Source organism: Porites lutea, chromosome 5, assembly GCF_958299795.1.
Source record: "Porites lutea chromosome 5, jaPorLute2.1, whole genome shotgun sequence".
In the NCBI taxonomy this organism is placed as follows: domain Eukaryota; kingdom Metazoa; phylum Cnidaria; class Anthozoa; order Scleractinia; family Poritidae; genus Porites; species Porites lutea.
The window spans coordinates 14279770-14300926 of record NC_133205.1 but is presented as its reverse complement, the minus strand read 5'-3'; the positions used below and the strand labels follow the sequence as shown (position 1 = coordinate 14300926).

The 21157-nt window shown below is 38.3% G+C and overlaps 2 protein-coding genes across 3 annotated transcripts in view; one reads left to right on the top strand and one right to left on the bottom strand.

Annotated features, from left to right (window-relative positions):
* Window positions 1-12052, bottom strand: part of LOC140936349 (IQ domain-containing protein H-like) — a 30674-nt gene extending 18622 nt beyond the window's left edge. Inside the window, exons 1-15 of one of the 2 annotated variants that reach the window (XM_073385813.1) lie at window positions 11850-12052; window positions 10899-11018; window positions 10040-10149; window positions 9577-9627; window positions 8876-8957; window positions 7746-7871; window positions 7086-7163; window positions 6450-6524; window positions 5194-5247; window positions 5025-5088; window positions 4041-4069; window positions 3278-3385; window positions 3121-3183; window positions 1692-1781; window positions 832-875 (exon numbers count right to left, since the gene is read on the bottom strand). In XM_073385813.1, the coding sequence (XP_073241914.1) occupies window positions 832-875; window positions 1692-1781; window positions 3121-3183; window positions 3278-3385; window positions 4041-4069; window positions 5025-5088; window positions 5194-5247; window positions 6450-6524; window positions 7086-7163; window positions 7746-7871; window positions 8876-8957; window positions 9577-9627; window positions 10040-10149; window positions 10899-11018; window positions 11850-11918 (1163 nt within the window). In that variant the 5' untranslated portion in view covers window positions 11919-12052. The remainder of the gene's footprint in view (window positions 1-831; window positions 876-1691; window positions 1782-3120; window positions 3184-3277; window positions 3386-4040; window positions 4070-5024; window positions 5089-5193; window positions 5248-6449; window positions 6525-7085; window positions 7164-7745; window positions 7872-8875; window positions 8958-9576; window positions 9628-10039; window positions 10150-10898; window positions 11019-11849) is intronic. The other variant, XM_073385814.1, reaches the window with a different exon arrangement.
* Window positions 12053-12106: 54 nt separating this feature from the next.
* The window catches only part of LOC140936351 (alpha- and gamma-adaptin-binding protein p34-like), a 14381-nt gene continuing 5330 nt past the window's right edge, over window positions 12107-21157 (top strand). The window contains exons 1-7 of the mRNA XM_073385816.1: window positions 12107-12205; window positions 14572-14768; window positions 16247-16352; window positions 16948-17043; window positions 17277-17357; window positions 18277-18420; window positions 19063-19170. Coding sequence (XP_073241917.1) covers window positions 12136-12205; window positions 14572-14768; window positions 16247-16352; window positions 16948-17043; window positions 17277-17357; window positions 18277-18420; window positions 19063-19170 — 802 coding nt within the window. The 5' untranslated portion in view covers window positions 12107-12135. The remainder of the gene's footprint in view (window positions 12206-14571; window positions 14769-16246; window positions 16353-16947; window positions 17044-17276; window positions 17358-18276; window positions 18421-19062; window positions 19171-21157) is intronic.

The following is a 21157-nucleotide window of genomic DNA, read 5'->3' as shown; positions in this document are numbered from 1 at the left end:
TATGTTCACACTATACCGGATAATTTTTGCGCCGCCAAGAAAATCATACCGGATAGGGTCTGTTTACCCTCAAGAACGGTTATGGTGGCTTGATTTCTGTGACGGAGTGAAGCTGCGCGGCGGCGATCTTTAAAGTGGAGAGTCACATCTCCTGATAGGATAGGTGTTCACACTACAGTCAACTCTCGCCTTGCAGACACCTCGCTATAACGGACACCCCGATAAAACGGACAGCAGCTAAATCCCAGGAAAAACCAAATTACAGACGTTTGACTGAAATAAACTCCCGCTATTACGGACTCTCGCTAATGAGGACACTAACTTGAGGTCCCTACAGTGTCCGCTATAAAGGGAGTTGACTGTATTTGGGAGTGAGGGCTGGAACGATGTTTCGATGTGTGTGAACGACTTGGCGGATAGCTAACTTTTCGTGACACAATGAAAAGCTGTGCGGTATAATGTCAACATAGCCTAAGGTCTATAACTATGGATGATAACTCGTCCCCAGAGCAACTGAAAACGAGGTAAATCCTAGTTGGCGTAGTAAAGTATATCATGTGACATACGAACAGTGAGTTGATTCACATTGAATCCATCCTCGGAGACCCCGGGGCAGTCAGTCAAGTCGGGCGAATCGGCGCGACGAAAGTTTCCAAGCACGGGCAGTGTCCCCAGGGGCTCTTGTACCAGAGCGTGCTTGAAAACTTTCACCGCGCCGTTTCTGCCGACCCAACTGACGGCCGCTAGTATTCCCCCTGGGTCTTCGAGGATGCATTGAATCCAAATTTCCAAATATTCCAAATTTAAATAAAGGCAATGAAGAGTTCTTACCTTCCCCAAGAAAGACAGTAGTGTTGTTTGAAATCCAGGTAATCCTACCAAGTTCAAAAATAAAGCAGGTTAAGAAAATAGTTTGGAAAAAAGTGAGAAGGATAATGTAAAAATAATAAGCAAACAAGCAAACAAAAACAGAGGGGCAAAAACTCGGCAGGAAATTTAGGTAGGAGCCATAGCTCCAGTTCTCATGTATTACCAAAAGCATGACAAAGTTAAAAGTATTTAATTTCCGAGAAAATAAAAATGAAATACAATTAAATAGTGATGCAAGCTGAACGAGATTTCCGCGTAGAATGCCTGCCCACGTGAAAAGCATCTCTTATATAACCTCCCCATCTACCCATACTGCACTTCAACTGAACCAATCCTAGTCTCCACTGCTCTCGTGTTGCCTACTTTGTATTCACCTGAACACCGAAAATTCAATACACCAACAGTGCAACTATCAGTCTTTTTTCTTGTCCTTTCCCTACTTCCTCGTTATCTTTGTCTCTCTTTGGTTAATTTCTTTCAACTTGGAATTGAGAAGATGAAAGTAAATGTTGATTAATTTTTAAGCTTTTTGGGCTAAAAACCTAGGGTTTTGTCCTTTTTTTTCCTCGCCAAACGACTCAACTTTTCATGACGTCTGTTTTCAAAAATCCAGCTGCATGTTTTGTTATAGAACCTGATTTGGTGAAAAATGGGCCAATCTGGTAAAATTCAAACCTTTCCGGCACCGAGGACCAACGTAAATCTGCAATAATTAATTGAAGTAAGCATAAAGTAGTTTTTATTCTAAAAACTTCTCAACATTTATAGTGTAATGATGGCGAAAACGGATTCTACTTCAATGGATCCTGAACTTGATTTACCTGAGACGTGACTCTGGTTTTTCCATTCTGAATAACAAACTTATGAACACTTTTAAGCTCATTCGCTGGTGTAGACGCAGGCACAGGAATCTAAAAACATAGATTAAAACTAAATCAAGGATCTAGAAGAGGGCACAGATAACGATCGATCAACGCTTGGACAAAGTCCGAGTACTGAAATTTGCCGACGAAATCCAGCCTGCGGTGGGAAAACAAGACTGGACATTAGGGAGCTTAATCAACGACGACGACGACAAGTTCACTATAAAAAAGTCATAAAACGTCGCATTAGGAGGTTCTAAGTCGTAGTTGTGCAGTGGACACCAAAGAAATGTACTACAAAGCGTGATGCAGGTGCAGAGTTCTGATGCTTTTCTCATAAAACCAATTGTTTTATGACGATAAAACCAATTGTTTTATGACGTTGTCGTTGTCGTTGTCGTCATCGACGTCGTGGTGGCTTGAAGCTACGGTAAAACAGACAACAAAAAATCCTGCGACTTGTTTTGCAACATTGCTCTAAAACGAACTGAATAGTGATGTTGTACGTATTTCAACCCACGTTTGGATTTGTCTTGCAACAAATAAGGTTGCAAGGTTTTCGTTTTTTCGTGGGTGGTAAAACGCGCAAAATCGCTATTCGACATTCAACTCGTTTTGCAGCAAAGTCGAAAAACAAGTTGGGCGTTTTTTGTTGCCCGTTTTAACGTTTTTCCCTATTTGTGTCAACAACTATCGAATACTGTAGTAGTTGAAGAATTACGTAGTAACAGAAGAAAATAAAACTCAACATGATGTATAATCTCAATTTTTCTTGTTTGTTTCACTTAATCGGTGACATGGTCAGACAAATGCTCCTTTTAACAAAATGTTGCAGTTGAACCTCCATTTGCGACCACCTCTTGTAAGTAAACACTCCCCATACGCGACCATCCAAAACAACAAAATTTTCCCAGTCAAAGCTCTATAATTACAACCTCCCGTAAACGACCACCGCTAGTAAGCGACCGCGACTACTTTTTGGCGAAGTGGTCACATAATTTTGCATTGTTTTCAAACTCTTGTAAGCGACCACTTGAGGAATGATCTGATCTCTTTTCTCACTAAACATAAAACGCAGATTATACCACAAACTTTCCATGACAAGCTTAAAACCACACGTATCATGACTTAGAAATTGCATCAATTGGAATTTCTCTTTCAAAATTTTAAAGTAGATGTTTCAGGACCTCTACTCGGAAGAGACCACCTATGTGTCGATTTTTGTGAGTGACCACCTCCCGCGGTAAGTGATAATAAATCTTCGCATTTAATTGTGTGGTACGCATTTTTGACATTTTGGTTCGACTGCATTTGTAATCTTGTAATACAATAAACAAGTGAACGTAAAGGACCATATAAGAGTAATGACTGTACAAATAAATCTTACTGTGTTTGGTGCTTCTATAGCCTTTAGTGGGAGTGGCTTCATCTTAGAATTTTGTGTCCAGCCCTGTCAGCAAGAAAGATTCAGTGAATTAAACCAAGAAATACAATTCCTCATTAGCTGGATGTTTAGCTGAGCTCAGCCTGAATACCTTGCATACCTTTCTGATAGTAGTTGGTTGTTGCGAAGCTGAGGTAAGCATTCTTCTGTTCGATTCTGTACTGGATGATGTCTGACGCGCGGCCTGCAGGACACCAGATGGGTCCATCTGCCAGAAAAAAAAAAAAAAAAAAAACACGCACATCACAGACTGAAGTAACACATACGACTTTGGCATTTCAAGCGCGTTATTGTCCCAAAACACTTAAGCTTTCCTGCTGTAGCCTATGAGCAAGGTTTTCATTTGAAACTGCAAGAGTCGAAGATCACGCGCGCGCGCCTCGCTTAGTTTTGCATCACTTGCACTCTTGTCTGACTTCTTAACGCGCGCACCAACAATCCGCGACAAAATTAGTTAAGACACTTTGCCCTAAAGGGCCTCTCTGGCTTAACAATAAAGCTTTCCCTCCCCCACCCCCTCCACACACTTTTGTGCCGCTCTTCGAGGGGAACAACAAACACCCCAACTTTTAATGGTGGGGAGAGGGGAGGCGGAGGGGTGTGCATTGCTTTGTTCCTCGAAGTTACCCTATTTGAGGACAATGTCTGTGGCCGATTTTATGGCAGATTGAAGCTAAAAGTACTCCGTGGCCCCCGTTATTCAAAAGGTGGATAACGCTATCCACCGAATTATTCACTATCCAGTGGATAGTGCAATTGGTTTTCCTAATAACAATATGTAACTATCCACTGGATAGTGATTTAAACGGTGGATAGCTCTATCCAGCTATTGAACAACTGGGGACAGAACTTTAGAAACAAACCTTAATCACAGATAGATTGTAGCCTCCAACTGAAACAGAAAAGTGAAATTAGAATATTATCAGTGGAACACTGATCTCTGAGTGCTCGCACACAACCAGCGGGTACAAATACATGAGTTGGACGTGGGTAAAACTGGAATGACGTTTGCCGTAAATGAAACTCAGCCCGCGTTATCACAAGCATCCAGAATCAATTTTGAAGTAGAATATGAATTTGTGGATGAAATCCGATGGTGTGACTATTCAAACACACACAGACCTTCGCAAGCTATTATGCGTTTTTTTTTTTTTCAAGGAAATTCAAGAAAATTAGAGTTTAGTTTATTTAGAGTTTATCTTATTTAGTTATTTTTTTTTAAAGCAGTAATAACCTTGCTTAAGGCAAGGACAACGCAACTGAGAAGCAACTGGAAAACTGTTATTTTTCGAGCTTTTTATTGAATTTCACTGATCTGTTTATACAAAAGGTAATATACGTAAGAATGATCTAATAGACGCCCGCGCGCCCGAGGCGTTTATTTAATTTTAGTGGTCCAAGAGGGAGCATTTAATAGATAGGAGGCGTTCAAAAGAGAGAGGCGATTATTTTCCTTTTTGTAAAAATCTCTACAAAACTACGTGACAATGTATGCTTTCGGCGAAAATTTTAAGACAGTTTATAAATAGCGGTATATCCAGGTCCAACAAATATTGATACGTCTAGGCCGTCTAGAGATCCATATCACTCTTGCAAATCTCAACACTGATGTCAGAATCCTCGTTAAGGATCACTGTGTTGTCATCGTTAGTCCAATTCCCCTTGAATTGACATTAAACGGTACAATGCGCAAACCCTCGTTAATCAAGCAAGAAACTGAATAAATTGAATGATTTTCTTTTAACTTATTCCTAGACTTTAAGAGTAACGGACAGGGGGGCTTATCAGAAAGGGGCGTTTATTTGAGAGGGGACGTCAATTAGATCGATATCATTTACGGTACTTACCGCCGACAACCTCGTTTGGTGGCGGTGCGGTGTATCTTGAAAACTGCTGCTCGGCTTCATGGAGCTACAATCATTTTTTTTAAGGTACAAGAAAAGAGCAATCATTGATATTTGTTTCATTATTTGACTCATGAGAAAATAACATCTTAATAAGCTGTGTTTAACTTACTATAGCCTGGTGATGTCTGACGGGTGGTGGCTGAAGTGTGAGCTCAGCTGCTGGCTGAAAAACAGAATGGAAGCAGAAAATATCTTAAATTTACGACAAAAAAGACCTTTCATGCTGTAAACTGCCGCTTACAAGCCCCCACCCCTTATAAGTTCCCCAGTTATACGTTTATCCACCTGTAAACAAAAAATACGGTCATATATAAGCCCTCCCCCCCCGCTGGATATAAGCCCCCTCCAATTTTGTTCCAAATGTATTGATTCAGAAAGGAATCCGATTTACTATGACGTTTTGAAGCTTAATTGAAAACCAGTAAAACGCAAAACGTATTTTGAACAGCACTTGCTTTCGCTTATAAGTGGCAGTTTAAGGTCTTGCAAACTGCAAGTTTCATTTAACACCCTAATTCTGGACTGTTTGTATTCCTACTGATGCAATCAACGCATTCGAAAGGAAACCAACATCTACACATCTATATATACAAGAATTGCAATATCCCTAAGGGAACACTGTGTCGCAAGTTTCCAACAGTGCAACGTGGGCAAAAAGGTGGTTATCAAAGCAGAGTGCTTGTTTCGGTTTTTGGTTCGGTCGGAAACCAGTATTCTAGATGCTTGACCTTGCGCGCTCATGAAAAAGCCCTTACGCTTCATGTTGATTTGGGAAAAACAAATGAAATTCTCCTTAAGCAAGGTTCAGAACCCAAACGACTAGGGCTTACATGGAATACACAGCTGATAACCTTGGCCCAGTTTGGCTCAGTCAAACTTTCGTCAATTTTCATGGTTTTTTGCTTGGGCCGATTGTTCTCCGATCGCTAATGGCAAGGTGACGCGGGCAAGGCAAGTGTTGTCCGTACATTATTTCAAATTATTACATGTACAAGAAAACCGCGCAGAACATGGATAGCAATATGGCATACAACCGTATCAGAGTCATGTGGTTAATGTTACGTTAATGTTAATGCTCATAAGCTTTCAACATACACGTATCTCCAGCAAATGGCTTATTTGCAGGTCTTTTGGGCTTTTTAAAAATGTCCCCTTTCTAATGTTCTACAGCCGTACATATAGCGCGCTACATTGTAGACAAAATCTGTTCTCAACTTAAACCGGTATTGACAGAACCTATATGAGATTGGAGTTTGCTTTTTGCCAAGGATCTAACTCTTGTAACCTGTAGGTTGAAAACTGGTTTAAACTTAGAACAGATTTCACCAACAACAGCTATGAGTATTCCCTCACAGATCGACTTACTGGAATAAGGCCGCGTTCTATTAGGCTCAAAATTCCCTTCTGTGCATCGTCTTCAGTGATTGGAGGAGGGGTGCGCTGAAATAACAAAAACAATTGATTGATCAATGGCGGGCACGCCTTATTATGTGGCTGGTTCCGCGAGAGGGAAAATTCAAGCGAATCTTTTGTTCTGATTGGCGATTCAAACGGGCAAGATGGCCCCATCTTGCCCGCTTTGGATTTTCCGCAATGGTCCCGCGAGAAGAAAAAGTTACCTTGGTCATATTATAATATTTGAACCCATTATATATTGACCCAGCTTATTTAGCCAAGATGGCTAGATACTGACAACGCTCTTTTTTGCGTTCTTCCAACTATTGGCCCACCTGATTGATATTTTCAATTTACGCGTGTTTTAAGGCTACTGCAAAAAGACATTCCTTTTCTTACCTTTTCTTACCTCGACTTTGTTTCGGCCCATAAAAACGAGAAAAAATATTGTAGACAATATCCAGCTACTTTGGCCCCACACTTGGTCAACAATAATATATTTTATCTAACAACACACTTTTCAGTAGTAGAAAGACCCCAATTAAAGCAGGCATTACTGTTCATTGCTGTTTTATGTGTTAGTTTGTATTGACGTAAGTTACTTACCGAAGGGTCTACTTTATTAGCTCTGGGTAATGTACTCAGTGGATCAATAGTTGAGCCTGTTACAACCTTGCCAGGGACCTAAATGTAAAATAGAGACAACTTTCTTCACACAATTATTCTTTATTAACATTGTGGCTCTATTGATACAATTTACAATTTGCAAACCAAACAACAGGGGCATACAAAGGTCTTATGCAAAAATGGGAAGTCTTGGATAACCCAGATCGCATCCATAGGGTAAATTCAACTATTCTGTAAAAAGTCCTGGGAGTAAAGCAACAGCCTCTATCCCACAGAATCAAATCTAACTTGCCTTTAATACACTGTAATTCACCACATAAAAACACCTGCAACCTCTAAAATAAAACAATCAACTTACACCCTAGCGAACAACATAGTTCCACAGTCAGGGCACATGGTAAAAAGATGCACTGAAATTGACTGCTGTTATCAGGTCAATTTCATTTCTGCAGGGTAATACGAGAAGGCATACAAATGTATGCAACGTAAGTTAATACCGATACATGGGGTCTGTTAGACTTAGTGGAACCTCTTCTATAGTAAAAAAATAAAACAGTGCTCAAAAGAAAATGTTGCACACCAAGTTATTAGGACAACTCTGTTATGAATGTAAGTACAGTGTGAATAAAACTGACAGACCTGAAAAGCATGTTCATGCTTATCAACAATGTGAGGCAAGGCAACACCATATCTGTCATTTAAGATATTTCTTGCGACTGGGTGACTTGGGTTACTGAGGATCTTAAGGTTCCTGAGATCCCTGGTCTACACATTAAAAAACGAAAAACAATTATTCTCAAAATCAAGTCTTCTAACGTCTCAATAAACAGCGCTCATACGCTGAGAACCAGGAGCCCATAACCTGGAGCGGACAATTCTCTTGTACGTAGGCAATAGCATTTTCCAGACAACTTTATTTTTAGATCATTTTCCTGCAAATTTCTCACAAATCAACGAGCAAAAAACTGAAGACAAGAAAATCGTATTTCTAATGTTTTCAAAGCGTTTACTTTTTCTTTTTGCCATTATCATACTGTAATACATACATATGGAACTTGCCTCTATTTTCGCAGGAAAAAAAATCCAGTATGATGTTAAAAATAAACTGGTCTGTGTAAACACCGTTGTAAGAATAGGCCAAGTATGTGAATTGTATGCTCTGGATTATTGGCTCCTGACAGAATTGAATTGAATGATTTTTGCACAAAGAACTTAAAACCATCTACATGTATTCCTAGAAATTTTTTAACACTATTTGAAGCTAGTCCAGCCATTTTGTGGTCATTGTCTAGGCAAAAATACCCAAAACTGGTTAAAACTTTGTGTACAGGTCAAGCACTATGCTTCTTTCATTTGTTATTTTAAATTACAGCTATACACGGAGGCCAACATTTCAGGATAGTTAAATGGGTTTTAAAAGTGACACTATTTTCACTTTAATTTTCTCCTTCCCATGCTGTTCTTTCACTGCTCTTGCTTGTTTTTCTCTTTTTTTTTCTTTTGATGGTCATTGTACTAGACTTCATACAGTTAAACAATACAGTTAATAATACAGTTAAACGTTTCTGTATAAACATTTACATGCACAATAATGAAATTAGTTTGAAGGTAGTACAGGATAGATGAACAAGATTTTCTTGGAAGTTTTGAGTCAACTCTAGGTTTTCTGCAATGTTTCTCTGGCCTTCTTGCCTAATTTAACTGAATCACGCTCATTTGGGCATGGTGTACAGGTACACCTTTAAATTTAATCATAAATAATGAAGTACTTGTTGTCCTGGAGCAGGGGCATTTGGTCCTGGTCTGTTTCCCTCTTTTGCTACTGCTATTGGCTCTAATAAGCTCTTGAAACTATCAAAATATATAATAACAGCATGCTGAATAACTACATGTTTATGATATAAATATTTAACAAAAATGTTCATGTTTTCCAAACAGTAATAATAAATAGCCAAAGCTAAAGGCGAAAGCTCCCATTAAAAAATTTATAATTTACTTTAAACAATAAACTTGTAAGCATGTATTGCGAAGATATCCACTTGGGGTTGAGCCTTTAATCAGCTGAAAACTAGGAGCTTGTGAGGTGTAGAGAGCTTAAAAAAAGCATGTAACCTCAATGGCCGACTGCTGAGCCTGCGATACGTTCATGTGATGCTGGTCAGCAGATACCCTGTTTTGACAACTGCCAATTGACCACAACATGGATGTGCAATATCAGGTTGCAGGCCAGCTAGCTATAGAAACTGTGATGTTTCTAGTTTCCCCGTGGTGTAGACAGATGGGCGGTCAGGCGGACGTATGGTTACAGTCTGTTGTACATGACTACCAAAATTTCTTGGATGGATAGTTAACCAAATTTTTATAGCTGTGGAGCTCTGCTGATATTTAATTCATGAAAACTGACATGTTTCTGTAGAGTGTACAATGTAAATTTACTGGTTATAGCATACATGTAACTAGAATGTTTTACCTGGCTTTCTGAGCAACCCCACTTTTCTTGAATGCAACTATGCGCTGATCCCTGTAAAAAAAGGTAAACCCATTAACAATGAAACACAAGCTATATGTTTACAAAAGCAATGACTATAACATGAATTTGCTCCTGACTGCAATTACCAATAAACAGCTTTAAAACAAGACACCCTGCATTTTGTCATTTGTCCTAAACAAGGTAAAAGGAACGTCATTCACTATCAGATCAATTTAGCTGACACTTGAGCTGGAATATGCTCATCATAGATTAAACAAATAATAACTAGTCCAGAATATTAAAAGACACCCAAAGACTTCTGTACCTCCCCTTAAGCAATTCATTATTTATTCTTGGAAATAATAATATATAGCTCTAGACATATTTATTACCATGCAATAAACATAGTCTGTACATAATCTTAATATACAGTCACAAGTCAACTAATGCTGTTTAAAGTTACCGGTTAGCATCCTGTTGTTTTTTCTTGGTTGAAACTGCCACAGGTCCTTCAAGAGATGGCAAAGTAAGCACTGTATTATTTGTGGAGTGGATGATTTGCTGTGCTTTGTCCTAGAGTAAAAGAGAACAGAGAAATATACTATAGATGTTTTCAATGACAGTAAAAAGTAAACGTTTCAGCTCTCTTTACTCCTGTATACAGCGCTCAACACCGAGTTTTTTGGAAACTACGCAATGGGCTAGTAACAAGTGAAATAAATCACTGGCCTATGAGGGCAAGCCACTTGTCCAAAAAAAGCCCTGAAAAAAACAACAGGGGGGTTAGGAACCAGTCTTCTCTATTCCACTTCCTACATTAACATTGCTTCCGTTTTGCAAGTCAATAATACGATACCTCCACGATATGCATAGCCTTCAAAGCAGGAGTATTTTGCAGAGTTTAAGAAAAGCTATTTTGTCAACTTAACTAACTGGTCTAGGGGCTAGTAGAAGTATATTTGTACTAACCCAGCCTATTCCCTAAAGTTCCCAGGCTAGCGGACAAGCATTAGTGTTGAGCACTGGTATACTGTCATTGTAATGTGGCTTAGAAAGCCAAAAATAAAAAAATAAAAAATTAATTTTATTCCCACACAGGTTTACACCCTTCCTCTGTCCCTCTTGTTCCAGAGACAGGGGTAAAATGAGTAGAGACCCTTTGTTTGGTAACGATGTAGGAAAGATCAGCTCTTATCCAAAAGTACACACACAAAACCTCTTTCTACTACATAGTTTACAGGTTCAGATTTGGTTGAGAGAGCACAAACCACCTGTAAGTTTCCCATTGTAGTCATTGACTAATAAGCTGTAATAGCAATTACCCTGACACTTTGTTCTGTTCTCTCAATTGCACTTTCAAGTGTCTTGAGATCAATAACTTCTGTGGAGACTGTAGCTTGTGAAATAATCTGCTCTTTGAGGTGACGTAGATCATCTTGAACCTCAAAAAATAAGAAGAAGAACAAGATGTTTAGAATAATCGTTGATTTGTATAGTTTACAAGTCAAGTACAAAGTAACCAGTGCAACTGATAACAACCAAAATATCCCATTTTTTCTCTTGATGAGCACTTCACCTGCATTGAATTAGATTTAGTACATATGGGGTTTACTGTAAGAATAACAACATAATACAGGTCTTAAACAAATTTGATTCAATAATAGTCTCTTGTTAAATAGATTTATTTTGACAATGCAAAATAAGTAATGTACAGTATGGGTAAGTATATGTTTAAAATAGCCATTAAACCTAAAAAAAAAGAAGATGATGATAAAGAAACTGTGTGGTTTAGATAGTTTTGTCATTTTTGACAGTACGAGTAAAGTAAACAAAACTAAAGGTTGGTACACAACTAAATTAAGCATAAGTCAAGAATGCCAAAATGTGTACATGTACGTTGTACAGCTTAATTTTCAAGTATTGTGCTGCGTTTAATCTAGGCTTAACGTATTTCAAGTTTAGGCGTGCTTGAGAGCCTCAGTTCCCTCGTTTGGTAGAAACAATTATGAGGAAAAAGTGTTAGTACAATTTTTTCATTTCAACCGCTTCAAGAAGTTTACAAAATCATGCATTTCAAAAAGCAATTATTCCACTGCGGACAGATATGTTCGGCTCAGATGCAGAGCTGTGAAAAGCTAAAAACAATTATCTTTCAGTACCATGAACAAATTGTTTTATAAAAAAAAATCTAACGTTAAGAAATACTAAAAGTCATTGCACTGTGATGTCTTTGTGATTCAAGTTGTTAATCCTTGAATCACAAAGATGCTTACCTTCACAAGAATTTCTCCGATATCAGTGGGTCCAGGCGGAATATCTGTCAAAGAAAACATCTTTAGCATAACAAAACTGGTTTGAGAAGTCACTGCATAGTTTCACGGGTTCTGCACGTTCAAAAAACCGCCATTTAGTGGAAAAGCGCAGACAGCGTCTAATTTCTAAGCAACCATGTTGTAAATAATGCCTGACTGACAAAAGAACACACAATCCTGATCAGCGGCTAACTTCCATCGCCAGATTTGCGCTTGATATGACTTATCACTAAAATCTGGATCCAACATGGCGGAGGTCGGTCGTGTGTTGGTTGTGAGCTGCAGTTCGTTTCTTTCCCCGGAAGATATCATTAATGGTGAGAAAATTTATTCACATAAGACGAAAAACTTTTTTTCCCTGTGTGGGGAAACTCAGCAGTTATTTTTGGTGGGCAAGTGTGATCAATGAAAAGTTCCAAAACAAATTTAATTGTTCGCTCCTCATTTGTGACCCTCTTAGGGAAAACGGACACTAACGCTTTTCCGTTAAACGGTCAAGAAAAACGGTTCTAAACGGATAGTAAACGGTTAACTCAAGCGTTTAAACGGTTTCCGTAACTCTTTAAACGGATAGCAAAAAATTTAAACGGTTGACCAAAGTCCAAAAACGGATAGCTTGAAGCGTTAAACGGTTGACCAAAAATATAAACGGTTAGCTCGAAACGTTAAACGGTTGACCAAAACCCAAAAACGGATAGCTTAAACCGTTAAACGGTTGACTAAAGTCCACAAACGGACAGCTGGAAACGTTTGAAAACGGATGAGTCGGCAAGGTCGTTCCAGGAAAAACATTAGAACGCTAAAAGGATAGTAAACATGGAGCATAATAACTTGAAGTATCTTATCACTTTGTAGATAAATATTTGTGCAGTTTAATCATTTTAACCTGCGCTGAAATTTCCCGAGGCTTTTTGTTTCCCGATTGAATTTTAGAATGATTCGCTGCGCTGCATGAAATGTTTACAAGCACATGCGATGTACGACATGTACGGCACGTCGGTATTTTGTTTTCACTTAATTATAAACTCGGCAGGTTTCCAAAAAAAGTAGCGTTGTTTTCTTTTCCTTTGTCGTTCGCTTTAGGCTTGTAATTCTTTTTTATTCTTACTTTTCCATTTGCTGGTTAGATTTTTCCCCAACATCAGATTTTCCAACAGAAGCGACTATTCTATCACACTTTCGTTATCTCTTCGTGTAATCTGATCCTTTTTAGTGGTGAGAATTGCTTGTTTCACATGGAAAACTTTTCTTTGCTTAAACTGTTGTTTTACAAGCTTCTCTTCGTTAAAACCTTACATTAATGCCCCCCCAAGATTAATGCAATGCATCAAGTTTTCATTTTCCTTGACTGCCAGTGCCAGACAATAAAAGCGTACCACCTTCAAGTTCAGTCTTCGCGTGCCCGCCGAGGAAAGAACACAATCACGCGCATTTATCTTCTTCATCCTCCAGATTCTTGATTTTATTTGTGCGATGGTTTCGACTTTTAATTTTTGATTGCATGACAGTGAGCACAAAGTTGAACGGGAACCAAGAGAACGTGATTTTATTCGATTTCACCAAATCCGACACAAGATCAAGTACAGAACCACGGTCGCCGCACTCTCCTGTGAACGAATGGCTTCATCGGCTCTCGATGCAATCATTTTAACTTATTTAAATTTTTAGCCGTTTCTCCAAGGATACGACGATTACTCGCCTTCTAAAAACAAGGATAAGTTAGAACTAAAAATACGTAGAAAATACTTTACGGTTGTTCGGCAGTTCACGTATCATCGAGTATCGAGCGACCATGCTTCATAGTTCTGCTCGCAGTTCTTAAACGCTGCTTGCTTTCCTCTTAAACGGATAAGCAAACCGTTTAAACGTTTTCCCTAGAGCGTTAAACGGATGAGCAAACCGTTTAAACGTTTTCACGAATGCATGAAACGGATGAAATTTTTTTTAAACGGATAAGCAAACCGTTTAAACGTTTTCGTTAAAGCATTAAACGGATGCAACTTTTTTTAAAAGGATAAGCAAACTGTTTAAACGCTTGCATGAACCTAGTAAACGGATTTAAACGGATAGTAAACGGTTTCCCCGTTTAAACGGAAAAGCGTTAGTGTCCGTTTTCCCAAAGAGGGTTACATTTTATAATAGACCTTGTCACGGTTTTCGACGCCATCTTGATGAGTAGGCAAACGCGTGAGAAATTACAATATTTGTATGAGAATCTAATGTGGAATAATTTCCGTAGAACGGCTGTTCTGAAAAAAAATATGATTTGTAAACTAAAGCTTCACTCCTAAGAATTCTCCTGAAAAAATTTGAGGGCGTTACATGCCCTAGAAGACCTAGAACCGCTTTTTAAAATTTTCTATACATTTTTCTGTAAGAAAGTCCCGGGAAAATTACAGACAAACGTATGGAAAATCAAAGCAAGCCTCGGGAGACATTTAAGGACAGGTACGCCCTCAAAATTTTTTAGGACAATCCTTTGCGTTGTAGCTTTAGATTACAATTGATATTTTTTCAGAACAACCGTTTTACGGAAATTATTCGACATTAGATTCTCATACAAACACTGTAATTTCTCACGCGTTTGCCTACTTGTCAAGATGGCGTCGAAAACCGTGACAAGGTCTATTATTATGACCGACTTTTCTACAAGTTCTCCTTGCCCTTTTATTGTCTATTTCAGCAATGTGCAATAAGAAGCATCCTGAGCCCACACAGCTGTCAGACAGTTTGACTTCTTACCTTTGGAAAATAGAAAATAAATATTACACCGCAGATGTGCATCTCTGTGCATGTTCTGTTAGTTCTCTGCCGCCACAATGTGAGTTTGCAGGAAACATGAATTTTCAAAGTGTCATTATTACTTTTGATCAAAAAGAGGTGAGGGCCCATTTATATTTTAATTTTAATGATAGTATGTTCACAGGTAGTCCATCTTCTGTTTGTGTCATTTTTATTGATATCTGACCTTCTACCTACAGGGAGAGAAATACAGGTTATTATAAGAATGGCAATTGCAATTTTCCCTTAGAAAAGAATGAATGTAAATGCTTCATTGAAAGTTCAAGTTACATTTTAAATGGGACAGGTGTTATGCGTTGTTGTTTACTTTCGCTCACTCAAACTTTATGAGGTGTCATTTTGCTGGCTGAAAAGAAATGATCATCATACAAAATGTTGCCTTATACATGTACAGCTTGAGGCTGCATAAAAACTTTTCTCAGTTAACATTTTTGTTACTGCCAAAGATTCATCTGTATTTTTTACTCTCATTCTTGATGCTCAGATTTCAATACAGACCACATGAATGATTCCTGATCATTATTGCCACCATGATAGGTTTGAGGAAATTGAGCTGCACTTTGAAAGACTACAATGAACCTGTATTCTTAATCCACCATTTTGCCAGAGCACTTGTGTGTGCCTTTTTCCATAAAAAGCCAATAGCCTGAGGGGAGGGGGAGAGGGTACTCCCTTGTATAAGCTATATAGGTATGTGCCATCCCAAAGGATATGGTTTTTGAGCTGTTTTGGTCTGTAAATGGGTATAGCCTTTGCCCATTTTGGTCTGGAATCGGGTATGGTAAATTCGAGGAAACTACAGGAGTGTATGAATGCGATTATGGAATGAATAAGAAAGAAAGAGAAATCAATGCGAATTCAAAGTGTATTTTTAGTAATCTGTTTTGTTGGCTTTTTAATCTAAATAACAATGAGACGACTTCCTAGAGGCCGGGCCCCGGTAGTTCAAACGTTAGATAGCACCATCCACCGGATAACTCACTATCCAGCGGATAAGTATTACAGAAATCAATTACGCTATCCGCTGGATAGTGATTTATCCGGTGGATAGCGCTATCCGACGTTTGAACTACCGGGACCAGGTCTAAATACAAGTATGGATTTTAGAGACTAGGTCTTAAAGTAGGTGTGAAAAAATGCCAGTTTTTGGTCTGAAATAGGGTCAGGACTTGGAGAACCAGGCGGCACACCCCCACCGAGAAAAATTTTCCCAGCGGTTCCCCCCGGGGTTTTTTTAGGTGAAAAACCCATATCCTACTGATTTGTACATTCTAACATGGGTATATACAGTACATGTTACATGTAGATGTACCTTAATTTCTCACCCTCATCCCCCTCACTTCTTACAGTGTACTATTCAAACAGGAACCTTTATCTTTAATCATCATTAGATAACAGCATGTACTAAACTGTCAATCTTAATTATTTTATTTTCCTCCATATCAAGTTTTTTTTTTAACCAAATACAAGGGAAAATAATGCATAATATAAAATTCACAGCGTGAATAAAAATTTTGCTGGTTTTGTTACTGTTCATAAATTATCATCTATCCTAGAAATCTAGTTTTGAGGAAGTAGCCTCATGGCTGTCATACATTGAGTCCAAGGATCCATCTGTCTTGTTACTGATCAATTCTGGTAAAGGAGAATTAGACAATGGAGGTAAAACACCTGTCTCAAGATGAATAATTTGCTTTCTTGAATTTTTTGTTACCATCATACATAAAATTTAATTATTGTCAACAGATGAACCTTCTTGTATAAAAATAATTTGTAACTGATATATGTTGTAGTTCAATTTTATTGCTTTGGTTTGATTTTTTCCTTCCCTTGTCTCAAATCGTTATACATAAAAACTAAGGATAAAATAGAATTGCAAAGTATACATGTGCATACATGTACCTATAAAAAAAGCATTTCTGTTGGCATCCTATCTGGACTATGCAGGAGCTATGAGGGCTATGAATCAATAAAGCAGAAATATGAATCAATAAACAAGAAAATAAAGCAATAATTATTCTGTCAACTAAGCAGTCTTGCACTTTTGTGAATTTGATGCACATAAATGCAGTAATGAGATTTTAGAAGATCTGCACTGTAACTAACAGCCTGTCCCAGTGATAAGACACAATGACTTTTTATAATAGCAAGTATAATTATTATCAGACAGTTTTCCTAACAATAATTGTTAGGAAAACTGTCAAGATTCATCAGAATTTGTTATTATAATAATCTTTGTTTTTATTACTATCTTTAGGTGTGTCAAAAGCAGAGGTAGTAAAATGGTGTTTGGATAACTCATTTGAGCTCATTAACATGATCTGTGAGGAGGATGAAGAAGATGATGAGGAAGGTATCCTGCTTATTGTGGCATGTCATTCACTTTGTAACAGTTAAATAAATAAAATACCAGACGCAGGACATGAAAGTAGTAAACTCTCATGTTACACCATAGCATTATTGTTTACGGCTGATTTGAAATACCTTTTGTTTGAATAAATAATCATAATTAATGAATTAGGATATGTTTTGCAAAATCTAGCATTGAAATGTCCAATAAACAATAACAATGTGCATTCATCCTAGATGACTTTCGTGAAAAGACAGGCATAGACAGAGTGATTGAAGCTCTTCAGTGTGCTGAGTGGCCTAATATGGAAATGAGGGGTATGATTTAATGAGCACTGATACATCACCTGTCCATGCTATTCTTAATTAGTTTATGTTCTTGTTACTGTTGTTGCCTGCAAATACAGCCACTTCCCATTGCTCCCCCTTGCCAGGGACTTTTGTGACAGAGGAGTCTGTGTTTTTGTCCAAAAATTATATGGTGATGATTTGACATACTACTGTATGTAGCAACTACACATAGTGTCCTCTTTCACCTATTTTTTGCAAGTGGCAGACAAAACTCAAAAGTCTCTCTCATGAAACATTCAGCAGTCTCCAGCAACAGGGAGTGACGAGAGGCAGCTGTATTCACAGGCTAGTTACAGTAGTTAATCTGCCAGTCTTGATTCTGTTTATTTATCTCTGTCATTAAACAAGCCCAAAATAGATCTGCGCTCAGTTACTATTTATAGACCTGAAACTCAGACAAACAAACTGAAATTAACATTAGCCAATTCCTCACTTTTGTCTGTCTTTTGTCATTAAAATGAGAAAAATTACAAAACCCAGACAAAAATAATTGCAAATTAGTCACTCTGACATCATTTGTGCACTAGGCTATTGTCTTGAAGCTGAAAATGCTCAATGCCTGGCACTATTTTTCACTTCATTAGAACTGGGAGTGCTACTTAACTACAGTCTTTGCATGTTATAGGTAAAATCCATTCTTACATTTAAACCAGTATTCAGCCTCGGTTACCAGTGTTAGAACCAGGCCAGCAAAGAAACCAGATGACATGTTTTACTTCCAACATGCATGCAACTTGCAGGGTAGAATGAACACGGCTACAGACTACACTCTTATCTAATTGAATCTGCACACTAAAAAATCGGAGTAGAGGGCCGTACATGTACATTGTACTTTGTTGAAGATCAAACACAATAATAAAATTGTATTGTATTTTTTCGCATGCAGAGAGTCAAAGTCACAGAGCTACAAAAGTTTCCAGTAACGACCAAGAAGCAGTTAACAAAGAGGATAATAGTAAACAGAGTAGTAAAAATGATGGTGCTTCAAAGAACCCAACTTGTTCATTAGCAGCCAGTGACAAGCCTCAAGGTTAGTTCGTTTGTTTCTTTTGATTAACTCTAGCAGACAATAGAGGAAACAGACAAAACAACTACCATTAGAAAGTAAAAGCATCATGTAAAGGGTCTTGACACAAAAGACAACATACTGGAGCCCGATAGTTCTCAGCTTAGGGGAACATTATTTTAGCCTATCGACAAAAGTTATTCTTTTCTTTTCTGTCTTTGTTTCCTCCTTTTCGTTTTTTTTTTTTTCGACCATTCGACAGAGCGCGAGCATGGAGCACGAGAATGAGCGCGAAGTGCGAGGAAAAAAGAAAGGAACAATTTCCTCTTTTCCCCGCCCCCACCCCCTTGTTCTTGAGGTCAATAAATCCCCATGCACGTAACCTCTCATCTCGCCACCAATGAAGTCGCCACCAAAATAACTCTGTAATAATCGACCTCTAAAGAGAAATTAGGGATCTGTGAACAGCAGGCAGCATTAGGATTCGAAAGAAACATAATATCAGAGAAAAGTGGATCCAACATGCAAACAAAGTAGAGAAAACATCTGCACTGTTACCCACTGATAAAAACCTAAAGTGAAAATCATTGTGTGATGTGACTGTCCATTCTCGTTCTTGCTGATGTCTCGTTTCTCATATGAAATCACTCTGTGATTGTTTCGTAGCCTTTGCACAACCAACTGATGACCTTGAATTACTTAGCAACTTAGCAAGTGATGGAGCTGAAAATGAATCATTTGAGGAGCTGTTCCAGAAGCTTGCGGCAATGAAAGGTCAGAAATTGTTTGTTTGCACAGTAATTTTTAGGGAGTTATTATAACTCCAAAAATGGAGTAAAAATTTTAGGTACAGAATAACCCCGTTTTGGGGGTTACTTTAACTCCTAATTTAACTCCAAATTTGGGGTCATTTTTACTCCTGAAAAAGAGTCCTTTTTACTCCCAGTCTGGAGTTAAAATAACTCCAAAAATGGGGTTATTTTTACTCCTTACATGGGTTGTTTTCACTCTTTCTGGAGTTACTTTAACTCTGAAAGTGGAGTAAAAATTTTAGGTACAGGATAACTCCTTTTTTGGGGTTATTTTAACTCTTCAATATCTGAGGTCATTTTTACTGCTGGAAAAGAGTTCTTTAAACTCCTTTTTGGAGTGAAAATAACTCCCCAAAAAATAACTCCACTGTGAGGAGTTAAATTAACCCCACTAGAGGAGTTATTATAACTCCTTGAAAATTACTGTGTGTTTTTCTGCTTTGCTTGTTAATTATTACTATCATCATCATCTTTATTAACATCATCATAAACATCATCATCATTTTTATCGTCATTTTCATCATTACAATTATTATGTGAGCGGTCATTGCTCAAGCAAGCGAGACTCAGAAAATGCAAACGTTTCCTTTTTTTCGTGTGTACGTGCCAAAAGGGGAATCATGGTCCCATGCGTTCCTAGCGGAAACCGCGAAAACTGAGGAAAAGAATCGAAACGTGTCACAGCGCCATGCTTTATTTTGTGAAGGAAGCTTTTGAAAGATTGATGCGAAAGATGTCGAGCTTTTCCGAAACAGGTCCACGAAAGCGTTGATTACTATGGAACAGTTGAATACTTCAGTGAAAACTTCGATGGTGAGATTTCGTTATATGCAAACGAGTCTTATGATGAGCGTGCTGTTTATTTTCGGCGATGATTGAAATGACGCGCCATGTTCATCACGTTTCTGGTCTCTGGCAAAGATGTAATTTCTCTCGAATTGATATTCGTGTATTTATCTCGACGTAGCTAATCGAACAAAACCGAACTAACTATCAATCGAACCAAATCGGACGGATTATTGTTCGATTGGTTCAGGAATGGAACATAATCGAACTGCAACTGTTCGGTGAGTTCAATTAATCGAACTCGTGGGTTCGATTACCGAACTCAATCGAACCAATCAAACTAAACGACGCGATTTGTTTGATGTTGCTCGGCAGAAAGAAAATAAAAACCAGTGAGAATAGTTTTAATTAAAATAATCAGAAACATTTCCCTCTTAGCGAGGTATGACAACGAAAAGTCACTTCAATTGACTAAAATCTTTATTTTTGAAGTAATCCATAAATTCACAATTAGTACTGGAAGTGCTTAACGACGGTAGCGGGCATAAGATTCACACTTCAACTTTGACGGTCAATGTCCGAGCTGGCGGCCGCGGCCACCGTCAGTTAACGTATGGGCTAGACCCCTTTCTCAAAAATAAACTTTACGTCGACACCGACGGCGAAAGGGCACCCGTGATAGCCTTCATTTATAACCACTCTCTTCCAGAATTGGTAGTTTCACGGTTTACGCTGTCTCTGCTCTCTCCGACATCTGCCCTGTGTACTTGTGTTTGAAATTGAAGGTAACACATAACTTATTTGTTGACAGCAACGCCTTGTTTGAAAGGAGATGAATCTTGATTTGTGTACAATTTTTGAAGCTTCCATTTCTGAACGTTCGATTGTGTTCGATTGGCAAAAGTTTTGGGTGAGATCGATCATGTTGGATTGCCGAAACCAATCGAAGTCAGTCGAACGATTAGAGTTCGATTGGGTTCGATCGCCGAACGTTCGATTGACTACGGCAGGATTTATACACGCGTACGCAATTATCGTCGAATCGAATACGATATAAAAGGTAACTGATCCTGAAGAATACTCGACCATCGATGAAGTAGGAAGTGAAAAAAATTTAGCGAGGAAATCCTGTTTCGTGTATAATTAATCGCCTCCCCAATTCT